Source organism: Diabrotica virgifera, chromosome 3 (assembly GCF_917563875.1).
Source record: "Diabrotica virgifera virgifera chromosome 3, PGI_DIABVI_V3a".
Taxonomy (NCBI): Eukaryota; Metazoa; Arthropoda; class Insecta; order Coleoptera; family Chrysomelidae; genus Diabrotica; species Diabrotica virgifera.
Window position 1 is genome coordinate 210,016,522 of NC_065445.1, and position 13,650 is coordinate 210,030,171.

Below are 13,650 nucleotides of genomic sequence, written 5' to 3' on the forward strand. Positions count from 1 at the left end.
CATAACATCAGAGACGGTATGGTATTATGTGTAGTAAAGTCGTATTATTGTTCGCTTCCGTTTTGTAATCGTTCGTAAATTTATTCAGATTTTGTGTTTGTGTGTCTTTTGTCTATAAGGGCAACAAAACGTAAAAATGTTGTAGTGACAATGGAAAAGAAACTAGAAGCATTAAGTAGAATTGATAAAGGTGAATCTTGCAGCATTATATTATGGTGTCGGTACATCTACAGTATCGGATTGGAAGAAAAATAGAACTAAAATCGAAGAATTTTTTTTTTCAAAATGATAACAAAGACAGTTTAATCGGTGCAAAGCTAATAAAGCTAAGAATGAGACTTTTGACGACGCTTTGTATGTGTGGTCTTGTGTGGAATGCGAACGTGGTTTACCAGTGTCTGTGTGACAATTATAACGGAGTTTATCTGTAAGCATACCATATTTTATTAATTTTTACCATTTTCTCCGGCTAACCCGGATTTTCGATAACCCGGATCGGCCGCGGTCCCAATTAATCCGAGTTAACGGGGTTCCACTGTATATCTATCTATACACCAATTCAAAAAGTTTTCAATTAAAAAAAAGAATAATTATGTATTTAATATAAAAAAATATTTACCTTCCTGTGACAATTCATTTGTTTGAGACACCTGCCAAAGGTCTTCAAAATTTATAGTATGGAACGTGTCTAACTCTAAACTAGTTTTATGTCTTCTTTTAGAGGAAACTTTAACTTTGTTGTTAACAGCAGCATTTTTGCGTCTTACTCTAGTAGAGGGAAGGTTAAAGCTGGCCTGAATATTGTAGAGATCTTTTTTTGTCAAAAGGTGCCTTCTTTGTAACTTTCCTGTATCTAAAATTCCATCTCTCACTTCATGTAAAACCGCTTCAAATGGAGTTTTTACAGCTAGTTTCATGGCAATTGTTTTTCTCTCTGAGGGTGACAAAAATAGGTGCTCAATTTCATTGTAGTGACCAACATGGGTTTTGGTAAAATGTGCTAAATATTTTCCATCACTTTGGACAACTTCTTTTATCATAGCAGGGCAGTATCCATTAATCTTATTGCTACCTTGTCTTTTAAGGTGCCTCTCACCCTTACCTTTTGAGATGAAATATCCAGATCGGTGGCATATGTAGTTCACTATTCCTGCCTTTTTTCCATTTTCCGCAATAAAACTAGCATTTGTTTCAAGCTCTATTTTATTCTTCCAAGAAATAAAGTCATCATGGTTGGAAAACTCTATTGTATCATATTCCATAGGAATGCTATGAGAAGTTTCATAATGTTTAATAAAGTCCTTTTTAAAAGTGGCACTATAATCACATAGTGAACATTTTTTATGTTGAAATGTTCGAGTTTCTACAGAACATACATCTGAGTGCACTTTTTTCAAATGATAGTTTAAATTTGGCTTATAACTAAATTGTCTATCACAGTGTGTACACTTATAGACGTTGCCTTTAAGCACTTTTAAAGGCGCAATTAAATCCAGTTTGTCAGGATGCGAACTTTTTACATGTCTTCTTAAATCATGTTTACGTTTATACACTTTTCCGCATTCCACGCACTTATTAAGGCTTTCAACACCAAGCATTTTCCTTGTCAAGAAAATGAAATAGGTATAGGCACCGGTATAGGTATTCAAAAAGCAAATACAGAACTGTGAACAGTAGAAATGATTAAAATAATCCGAAAATTTATCAGTGTGGTCTAACAGCTTCACTCTTCATTCAACTGGTCATTATTTATACAAAGAGTCTACTTACACCACGTCCACGTCCAATGATATTTTAAGATCATGTAACTCCAGTCAATAGTCAACATCGATTTTTATTATAATTAAATATATTATCCAAAAGTCATATCAGCGTTTTTCTGAATAAAATTTTAACGGTCATAGGGTCATAATATTATGAATTATGATTCAAAATAATTTTATACCAAAAGTAAAATCATGAAGATAGCCAGATAATATGACATGATGACATGAGACATGACATGACAGAAGAATGTTGGGAGAGATTAAATATCCAGCACGCAACCGCACTGTTGCCAGATTTACATCTTTAGCGGGAAGTTTAAAATTTGACAGTTGTGTTTTCTCGAATCCGAATCTTAACCTTACTTTTACAGGTGATTATGTGTATGCATAGATATATAATACTCTAGATTGCGCCCTGCGATCTTAAAATGGGTGACGGTTGCGACAGAGATAAATGAGCCTATTTGGTCGGTAGTCTCTTTTTAATTTTAGGGGAATATCGACGACGTGACTATCCCACTTTATCGAGTAATATGTGTTGACAGTTGGAGCGGGTGGTGATGAGAAATGGTATTTGGTCTTCGGACGTGGATGATCGTGGTTCGAATCCCATACCAACTTTACCTTTTTTATTTTTATTTAATCAATATTGCGTTTATTAGTTATTTTTACTTCTGAAAAATGAACCTAAGTAAATCTAGCAGATAATAAACGTAGTACCTATGTATAGTAAGTTAATATTGGAATACATAATTTATTGTGAACTCCATAGTAAAATAAAAGTCATTCGTTATTAATATAAATTCGTCCTTATTCGAATGATGTGAATAATATTTGTTTTGCTTCTACTTTTTTAAAAAATTGTAACAATAGTTTCATAAATAAAAATAATGTCTAATTACTTATAATTTAATCGGTCATTTCAAAAACAGCAAAGTCCACAATTTTGAGAAACTAACTTTTTGAGAGGAATAGACTCATTTAAGATAAACGTTGTGTGCAAAAACGACACCAGTCCAGTAAAAACATTAGGAACAAAACTACAATATAACTTTGAATTTTGATGTCATCCATCTTTCGACTATATAGTTAAGTTTCATTTCATTTTTGAAATGACCGATTCAATTAATAAATCGATGGTACATTATGTTGATATTAACTATTGGTAATTTTTTACGAATATTTTTAATTACTTTATAGTATTCTACCATTAACTTATTAAAAAAAAATAACATTGGCTTTATATTTTTAAAAATCTATAGGTACCTACACAGTTTTTCTTATTTGTTATATATTTCTTTGCATAGATTTATTGTAGAGATGTAATAATATCTAATAAACGCAATATTGATTAAATTAAAAATAAAAAAGTAAAGATTGGTATGGGATTCGAACCAGGATTATCCACGTCCGAAGACAAACGACCAGTTCTCGTCGCCATCCGCTCGAACTGTCAAACCATCTAAAATACTCGAAGACAGAGTAGGATAGTGACGTCGTCGATACTCCCCTTGAATTAGAAAGAGACTACCGACCAAATAGGCTCATTTATCTCTGTCGCAACCGTCACCCATTTTAAGATCGTAAGGCGCAATCTAGAGTATTATAAATCTATGTGTGTATGTAAATAAATTGAAACAAGTCTTGTTTGTATATACTGTTATTATTTAAAACTCTAAATAATTTATGTTAGTCTTTTAACAAAAATGAAGCTCAAAAAACTACACTTGTTTACAGTGCAAATGATTTTTTAATGGCAAGAGGGATTTAGGATTTCATTTGCAGGAAAAACATGGGCAACCTACCCAGTTGGTAAAATTGCAATTCAAAAACTCTTTAGGTAAGTATGGGTAACCTCCGCATTATTATTTATTTTTTAAGTATTAAGGTTGATATCAAAGGTAGTTTTATGTAGGTAGATACTAGATACAAGTAAGCTAAAAGTAGTATAACTTCCCATATAATCACCTGTTATGTTTTTGTAGATTTTACTGTCTGGATGGCACAGGAAGAGAAACAAAATAATGTTCTGTACTGCAGTCACAGGAGTACATAGTAGAGATATAATAAAAAAGCTGTTCAACATCACCGGACACCATTTAATTTTTAGAAAATGAAAAGTCTTCAGGTTGAATGCGATCTGTAGTATTGCTACATAATGAATGTGTTTAGATATGGTATTTTTTATTGAATAATCTATACAGGCCCAACTAAATGAATGTATACATATATTGCAGAAAGTGCATTTAATGGAGCAGCAAGTTTTTTTTGTGTTTCAATGAGGTATTCAGTTTTTTCTTTTAGTATATACACATTATCTTGTAAAATAGCAAGCTAATACAGTTCGATATCTAGACATTATAGAGCTTTCAACAGGTTTACCTTTTTTAAGCTTTATAATTCTTTCGACAGTTTTATTTCTTAAATAAACAATAACAACCGATGTTTCAATGGCCATATTATTGGTATTAATTCCATAACCCTTCCTATAACAATAGTCCCATTGTTGGAAGTTATTGCACTAGTTCTGCTGGAAATACTTACCAAAGTTGTATGTATCTGCATCATTCATCAGAAATTTCATTAAGATTTACTTGCCATGCCCTCTCTATGTACCAGGGACATAACAGTCTAGTAGGAACAGAAAACATTACGTTCAGGCATTGTAAAAAGTGTTATGTCTGACATGAAAATATTTGACTATATAATACCAGAACGCTCATGTATTTTTTCAAAAAAAGTGGGTAAATAAAAGTATCTTTTCTATTTGAACATAAGAAAACAATGGGAAATTCATACTGTCATAAGTTCAAAGTGATAGGAAATGAGCCCATGAGTTCCATAAATTGCGATTTACCAAACTTAATTAATATTTCCTTTTGCACAGCATTCATGGAAATACTTAAGACAAAAATCATTATTGTTAAATTCGGGATGATTATCAATTAGTATGCCCTGTTGGTTGTAAAATAATATTGGACATGACCCAGTCTGTAAGCATTCAATTACCCATAAATGAACACTGGTTGCGCCTACATCCATCTTTCAAATCAATGTCATAGGAGTGTTTAATGTTCGTGTTATCTTGTCTTGTAAGTAAATCAGCTCTCAATAATATTTAAAAAATGGACTAGTGGTAACATTTTTGTTTTAAATTATATTGTGTATATGCAAATATTTTACTTACATTTTTGAATATGCCCATAATGTGTTTTAAAATAATAAATGTTACTGCACAACAATCAGTTTGAATATTTTTAGATATGTACTAGTATTTGATTAGTACACGAAATGCAGCAGACATGTTCTCTCTTCTATCTTAAGAGCTGATTTAATCTCTACTTGTATCTGTAAAGTTTATCATTTTTCCCATAGCCAATTTTAACACTCCCGGTTCCTCAACGTCTATATCCAAACCTGTTACAATCACATTATCATATTTCTCTTCTCGTTCTCTAGGTAATCTAGTCTAGTAATTAATTCTCGAACTGTCTTGTTTGTATTAAATATCTTAATTATGTACTTATTTTATTTTTATAATGAAAATTAATAAATTAACCATATGCAGCACAGCAAACAAATGTTTTCGGAAATATATTTATAAGAATTTAATTGCCTCTTTTTTGTATAGGTATGACATATTAAGTAAAAACTACTACATTTATTAATATAATATTTATTATTATACATAAGTAAAAACTATTTTTATAGCTAGGAATTACTTTATTAAATGGTCTTAAACCTGTTCATAAATTTTGTTACTATATTTTTTAATTCCGATTATAACAATAATAACTTTTTAGTTTAGATTTAGGTCAAAGTGTGTAATGTCATGTTTTATGTATTTTTTAACCCTAACACATTTGTATGTAGCAAATCATATTTGTTATTCTTATCTTATTTTAATTATATTCATTTAAGTTTTGATTTAATGAAATAAACCTATCAGTCAAAAAACTGTTGTTTAGTTGTGTACACCCAAAAACTAGCTTGAGGTAATACAGACGTCAATTGAATATGACAAATCCACGTCATAAAGACGTCTTTCTATGGTCAAAATGTCAGCCTAAAGACGTCATTTATTATGTCTTATGTCACAAAATTACCACAATAAAACGTTAAATATAAAATTGCTCAATTTAATGTCATTCAAGTTCCATGTGATGTATAGGGTTTTTCATCAACAGTCATTTGTTTCGGCTTCTGTCAGATTTCATATAATCCGTGTATAATATTAATATACACAGATTATACGAAATGTGACAGAAGCCCGAAACAAGTACAATCGATGAAAAGCCCAATTGATGGCAAATTGGTTATTAAACCTGACATTTCGGTCATGTTTATGTCACCGATCAATTAAGACTAAAAAAACACCTCATTTAGATGTTACTCTGTTTGCTGGTCAGTTAGATGATTTGAAATACATGGATTACTGAATTTTAAAAAAGTTAAGAAAAGGTAAACTATGGAAGCACTGGGTAAAGAAGAAAGATGCATTAAATATAATAAAAAAAGACAACCTATGACAATAAAACATTAACATCAAAATTGTTAACCTTTATTCTGCTCATACTTAACATAATCTTCCTAGTTGAAGTCCACATACTGTGTATTAAAACTTAAAGCCACTTTGTGGGCGTTTTTGGCATATTTTAATAATTGTTTTTAATAGTAAAATGTATTAACAAAATAGATATAAAATTATTATTATTAACACATTCATGAACACGCTTCGCCTGTAGCCACGTCTTCTTATACTGCTACCTATATCTTCTTATTCTTACTTGCTTTGGCTTTCAATATAAACCACAATAATACCACCATTCATTTTTAAGTATATTATATATGTACCTATATTATGTAAGAAAATAGAATTTACCTAATAACTCACCTCGTCCCCAGGTAAAGTAAAGGTGCTACACCACTTAAATGTTTTTTCATTCTTATTTATTTTGTAACTTTAGCCAGAAGTTATATGATGGGAATTATTCATACAATACATATTAATACTATTAAAACTAATACCTATTAATATTCTAAATAATTATTTAATACTAAAATAAAGAAAAATGTCTATCTATACTACATTAATTGAGACAACATTTTCACTTTTCTTTTTGCAGGATCCTTGGGATTTTAAAGCTCTTCTCTATCTTGTTTTGTACAATAATTGTTTGAGAATGGCATACATACATAATAAGATGTTTCATGTTCTTGTACTCCTGTGACTGAATATTATTTTGTTTCTCTTTCTGTGACATCCACACAGTAAAATCTACAAAAACAGAACAGGTGATTACATGGGAAGTTATACCAGTCTATATTCATTGGTTATACTACTTATAGCTTACATTTATCTAGTATCTACCTACATAAAACTACCTTTGATATCAATATCAACCTTAATACCCAAAAAAATTAATAATAATGTGGAAGTTGTTCCATACCTACAAATTTTACCAACTGGGTAGGTTGCCCATGTTTTTCCTGCAAATTAAATCGTAAATCCCTATTATTGCCATTAATTTGCACTGTAAACAAGTATATCTCTTTTGAGTTTAATTCTTTTCAAAAGACTAACATAACGAGTTTTAAATTATAACATAGCATATTTTAGTACATTACTTGGTTCAATTTATTTACATTGTACATTTTTTGTACATAATCAAATCACCTGTAAAGTAAGGTTAAGATTCGGAATCAAAAAAATACAACTGTCAAATTTTAAACCAACTGACATTAGATATTTTAAAATTCCCGCTAAAAGAAAAGAAGTAAATCTGGCAACAGTGCGGTTGCGTGCTGGATATTTAATCTCTCCCAAGAATGTTTGGCAGTGTTGCCACGTCCGTAGAATAAATCGGTAAAGAACTGGGCCTGGATTCCGTGCACTGTAGATATCTACAGTCGCCTTCTATCGATGTCACGTGTCATGAAAATATTTGAATTTTTAGCTTTAATTGAATTATTTTCTAGTTTTGCTAGGTTATACTCTAATTGATGCTGAAGTGACACTTAGTAAAACAAGAAAATATTTGAATTAAAACTAAAAATTCAATTATTTTCATGACAATTGCCATCGACAGAAAGCGACTGTAGATATCTACAGTGCACGGAATCTAGGCCCTGGTCGCCCCCATACGCCATACGAGAATTATAAAAAAAATATACATTGAAATTGAAATCCAGATCCCGTAATTTTTTGAGCATTATAAAGTGAGTACAAACTATATGGTCGCCAAAAAGGAAGCGAAAGTAGCAGTAGCAAAAGCTAAAGCAGAAGCGTATTCAAACCAAGTGCGATCAACTTGATATCCCAGATAGCACATGACATCCCGAGGACGTCCGTTTCAGGTCCCGATTAAGTCCGAATGTACGGGGACCTCAATCGGACGTTCCCAGGAATTACAAATCCAGACGTCCCCAGGAAGTACGAATACGGGCGTCCCCAGGACGTCTGTTTCAGGTCCCGCTAAGTCAGAATGTAATGGGACCTTAATCGGACGTCCCCAGGAAGTACGATTACGGACGTCCCTAGGAATTACGAATCCAGACCAGTTCAGGAATGGATCTAGTAACCTTCAGTTATTTGGAATTTGCAGTGTTGCCATACTTTATTTGTTTGATTCTTGTATAATTGCAATCAATGGTATAATTGGTATAATATACAAGAATAGTAAGATTAAGTATTTTTTTATGGGAAATAAGCCACAATTTTACTAAAAAATGAATTTATTAACGTTTCGAAGCCCAAATCGGGTTTCGTTGTAAATATAAATATTGCAACTCATAAATATTGGCGAAATCATTTTAAAGTCTTCTACTTTAAAATGTATAATATACGTCTGAATTGCCAATATAAATGAGTCAGATTAAATAAATTATTAGAAGAATTTTTTTACTTAGCAACATTTTTGTTTATTTTAGTTGTATTTTGTATTTTGACAACGAAACCCAATTTGGGCTTCGAAACGTTAATAAATTCATTTTTTTTTAGTAAAATTGTGGCTTATTTCCCATAAAAAATACTTAATTATAAAAATGCCACAAGGAAATAGCTTCAGAACAACATTAATAGTAAGATTGTATAAGAACGTTTAATATATAGAGATAGATTTATAGTCTAAACAAAATTTATACAGTTTATCTTCATTTACCAGTTGATCTTCCTTTTTATAACAGTGTTAGTTAACTTTGAATATAATCTACTGAATAATTTAAATTTCAATTAATGTTTTAATAGTAATCATTATAGTAATCAATGAGATTTTATGATACACATATACGCTGTGAGCTCGTACGTAGAAGGGATAGTTACAAATTCGCGAGCGGCAGTAGTGACAAGTCTGTAAACGATTACTGGAAATTTGACATAAATGTCAAAGTGATTAATTTAAAATTAATCATACTGAACCTGACCCAATTATTCTCATTTAATTATAATCATCACACCTCATCAAAAGCTTCCTTACAAGAACATAGTCAGCGATTTTGGTATGGCTTAGAGCCAGACTACGTCAAGATCGCTTATAAATCGTGCTGGTAATCGCGTTGCAGCGAAACCAAAAACAAAAAAGAAGAAGAAGAAGAAAATTAAAAACATTAATTATAAACAATATTAGTTGGTCAAAGCTGTGTTATATATTTTTACCTTAAATATACTTACGTTTTAAATACTGAATATAAGTTTTTTTAATGTTCCGTAATATCTAATTATAAATTAATATATTAATCTTACCGCCATCTACACGATAATTGTGAAAGTATCCGAAGTAAGAAATTCATATTTTATCAATAGAACGTCAAAATGATTAGCAAAATCTTAAAAAAATCGATTATAATTTAATTACTTTTTTGCGTTGTAAATATTAAGCGACAACAATTAAATAATAAATTTAAAAATTACCAGTGAAAGTTGATTAGTAATCTCGCTGTGAGCTTCGCTAGGGAAATGTCAAAACAAAACTACAACTTCGGAATGGACTAAATACCTAGTCTCATCCGCGACCCCTATCATGTGGTGATCATATGTGTGGCTATCTTCATTGAGTTTACTTTTGGTGTATTTATGTATTTTGATTTTGAATGTAAAATAAAATTAATCAAGTGTAATCAAATGGAAGTGGAAGTAAATCAAGAAATTAGCGAGGAAACGTGTAAAATAGAAATAGAGTATAATCACTTAGATGATGCTGTTTCGGAAGGCTTTAACTATGAAATTCAGGAGGAATCCAATAGGCAAAATAGTCATGACACACATGATTCCTTAGACGAGAAATTTCCCATAAAGACTGAAGTCGAACAACATGGAAATAAACTTAATCCATTTGAAGAAAAGCAAAAAACTGAAAAAGGTTAGTAACAAAATATTTACTTACTTATTCCTCTTCATTCCATGTGGAGCATCATAGGACATCAACTGGCTGCCTCCATTCTGTCCTATCCTTTGCACTGATCTTTATTTTCTGCCCAGGTTTTCCCAATAGCATTAATTTCTTTCTCGATACTTCTTTTCTACGGGTCTACTTGGTCTTCTCTTTCCACGTGGTCTGTATTCTAGGGCTTGCCTCGCTATGTCTGTGTCAGGTCTTCTTAGTGTGTGGCCCATACAACTCCATTTTTTTGTATATTGTCTTAGAAGTAGGTTCCTGGTTAGTTCTTGTCCATAACTCTTGGTTTGATAATCGGTTTGGCCAGTAAATGGTAAGAATTTTCCTTAGGCATTTATTTATGAACACTTGCATCTGTCCGATGAATTTTCTTGACAATTTCCAAGTTTCTGCTCCGTATAATAGCGCAGTCTTTACTTTTTTACTTGTCATCTGACATGAAGACCACATTTTCTTTAGCATATTGGATGTGTTTTGAGCTATTCCTATTCTCCATTTTATGTCCTCCGTCCCTCCTTTGTTGTTCAAGATACTGCCCAAGTTGTTAAATTTCTCTACCGTTTCTAATGCCGTGCCTTCCAGTGATATTCCCATTTCTCTTGGTGTATTTATTTTCATTATCTTATTTTTTCTAACGTTTATTTTAAGTCCAACCTTCTTCCCTGCCTCTGCTACTTTTTCAGTTTTGCGTTGCATGTGTTGTCTTTTTTCTGTTAAAAGCCATATTATCATCTGCAAATTCCAAGTCCTCAAGTTGGGTAAAAACATTCCATCTGATTCCAGTCTTATTACTAGTAGCCTTAGACATGATCCAATCTATTACTATCAGGAATAAGGTCGGAGAGAGCACACAGCCTTGCCTTACTCCTGTACAAATATCTATTTGTTCTGTTAACTTCCCTTTGTGGACTATGCATGCTGTGGACCCTTCATAGAACAGCTTTATAATTTATTTATTTATTTCGATGGTAGAACTATTTACAAACGAATACAAAAAAAACAAAAAAGTAAAAATCATGTACAAAAAACATCAAAAATCAACAAATAAAAGACAATTAAACAATAAAATTTGTAAAATAACACAGTAGGTATATCCAGTTACAGAAGATGAAAAATATCACATATTTAAATCATTAAACTACCAAGCTGCCTTTTTTTTATTATCTCCCTTTATTGACAATCAGATATAAAACAAACATCTATAAGTCAATTTGTTGGTCTTACATTAAATTAAATTATTGTAAATGTGGTGACGTGGAGAGGTAAACATCCAGCGATGTTTCCTCAGTTACCTCTTAGGTAGGAGGGCCAGCTTCTTCTTAGTCTTCTATTGTGGACAGGTTGCAGTAGTGGATGAAGTAGTGGATTAGGATGGTCTTCTAGTTTGTTGTGGTGTTTTCTGTTGTTTTCTCGGATGACTTCGGTTACATATGGAATTTTTAGATCTGTGTGTAGAGTTTGGTTTGATACATACCATGGTGCATTAACTATTGCTCGAAGTATCTTGGATTGCGCTCTCTGGATAATCACAGTATTGGATTTGCTAGCACAGCCCCACAGTTCAATGCCATAAGTCCAGATTGGCTTTATCACTGCTTTATATATTAGCAATTTGTTTTCTATTGAAAGATGGGATTTTCTTCCAATGAGCCAGTAAAGTTCTTTGGTTTTTAGGTCAAGTTGCATTCTTTTCTTTGTTATATGGTGTTTCCAGTTGAGTTTATTGTCAAAGTGTAGCCCTAGATATTTGACTTGATTACTTTGTGGTATTTTTATTTGATTGATGGTTACTGGTGGGCAGGTTCCAGTCCGGAGAGTGAATGTTATATGGGATGATTTTGTTTCGTTTACCTTAAACTTCCACTTCTTCAGCCATATTTCAAGTGAGTTTAGATGCTCTTGGAGATTTTGTGTTGCTGCAATAGGATCGTCATGCTTGGCAAAAATAGCAGTGTCGTCTGCAAATGTCCCGATGGTTGTTTTATCATTTGTAGGCAAGTCATATGTATATAGTATGTACAATAATGGCCCTAGTATGCTCCCTTGTGGTACGCCAGAGTGAATAGGCTTGTATTCCGAGACTTCTTCATTAACTTTTACTTTAAACTGCCGTTCGTGTAGGTAGGCTTTCAGTAGGTTGTAGTAACTTGCTGGAAGAATTCTTTTTATTTTGCATAACAAGCCTGGATGCCATACTTTGTCAAAAGCCTGACTGATGTCTATAAAGGCTGCTGTGCAGTACTGCTGATTTTCAAGTGACTGGTTAATGGCGTTGACTATGCGATGGCATTTTTGTATCGTTGAATGGCTTTGTCGAAATCCGAACTGATGATCTGGGATCCAATTTTGTGGATTTATTTCTGCATTTATTCTGTTTAGGATAAGTCTTTCAAGCAACTTGGAGATTGTTGGTAATAAGCTGATAGGCCTAAGTATATGATGAGACATCTGGAGGGTTTTTGCCAGGCTTTGGTATCATAATTATTTGTCCAATTTTGAGTGCTTTGGGCCAGTAGTCACATCTAAGTATTGCATTGAATATGTGCAGTAGCTTAACTATGCCCTTTTTGGGTATTTCTTTTAACATTTTTGCGGTTATCAGATCTTCGCCTGGTGCCTTCTTTGGTTTTAGGGTGGCAATTACGTCTCTAATTTCTTTTGGAGTAAATAGTTTTATTCGGTCCTGTATCTGTAGTGGTTCTTCTAATATTTGGTTCGCTTCTGGTACTTGGTCGTCATTTAGTGGAGTAAAAACTTCTGCTAAATACTTGGCAAATAGGTCTTTATCACTTTTTGCCCATGGTCCTGGTGGTGTTGAATTTTTACGTATTGGAGGTAATGCTGTTATTGACTTTCTCTTACTTTTTATGGGCTTCCATATAGAGTTGTCTTGTCTTGAAAGATTGGTGATATAATTCGTAAATGACTCATTTTTGACTTCTTGCAGCTTTGATTTTAATTTGTTGCTGATGCGATTGTATCTTGTTCTGCTGTCTGGTGTGTGTGTTCGTTGCCATGCAGATCTGGCCTTTCTTTTTTCAGCTACCAGTTTTTTTATTTCTAAAGGTATATTACTTATGTTTCTGTTGGGACTACTTTGTGGGGTAGCTGATTTAGCTGCATACTGTAGTATGTTTATAAATTTGTTATAGTCCTCTTCTATTTCTTCCGGTTTTTTCAGCCTCGTTGTTATTTCGATAGTATCGTGAATTATTTGTCGGTAAGTGTCCCACTTTGTTTTATTGTGGTGCAGGTGGAGTTTTGGTTTTTTAGTGATAACTGTTGTACTTACCGTTGCTATTATTGGGCTATAGTCAGTAGTTAGGTCATAGTTTGGTGTATTATCTGTATAAGTTATACCGATACCGTTTGTTATGAAGAAGTCCAATAAATCTGGTTTTTTGTTGGGATCGGTCGGCCAGTATGTTGGTGTTCCCGTTGAGATAAATGAGTAATTCTTATTTTGTATAACATGTGCCAGTTCTCTGCCT

The 13,650-nt window shown here is 32.4% G+C and overlaps 1 protein-coding gene and 2 long non-coding RNA genes across 3 annotated transcripts in view; 1 reads left to right on the forward strand and 2 right to left on the reverse strand.

Annotated features, from left to right (window-relative positions):
* Positions 1 to 1,981, reverse strand: part of LOC114330053 (uncharacterized) — a 71,355-nt gene extending 69,374 nt beyond the window's left edge. The window contains exon 1 of the mRNA XM_028279352.2: positions 620 to 1,981. Coding sequence (XP_028135153.2) covers positions 620 to 1,598 — 979 coding nt within the window. The 5' untranslated portion in view covers positions 1,599 to 1,981. The remainder of the gene's footprint in view (positions 1 to 619) is intronic.
* A 177-nt stretch (positions 1,982 to 2,158) lies between these two features.
* LOC126882347 (uncharacterized) lies at positions 2,159 to 7,331 on the forward strand. Its single transcript, XR_007697286.1, has 2 exons — positions 2,159 to 3,606; positions 3,752 to 7,331. It is a non-coding gene; the product is annotated as an uncharacterized LOC126882347 (long non-coding RNA).
* LOC126882344 (uncharacterized) lies at positions 6,695 to 8,595 on the reverse strand. Its single transcript, XR_007697282.1, has 2 exons — positions 7,217 to 8,595; positions 6,695 to 7,044 (listed from the first exon to the last, which is right to left on the reverse strand). It is a non-coding gene; the product is annotated as an uncharacterized LOC126882344 (long non-coding RNA).
* Positions 8,596 to 13,650: the final 5,055 nt, after the last annotated feature.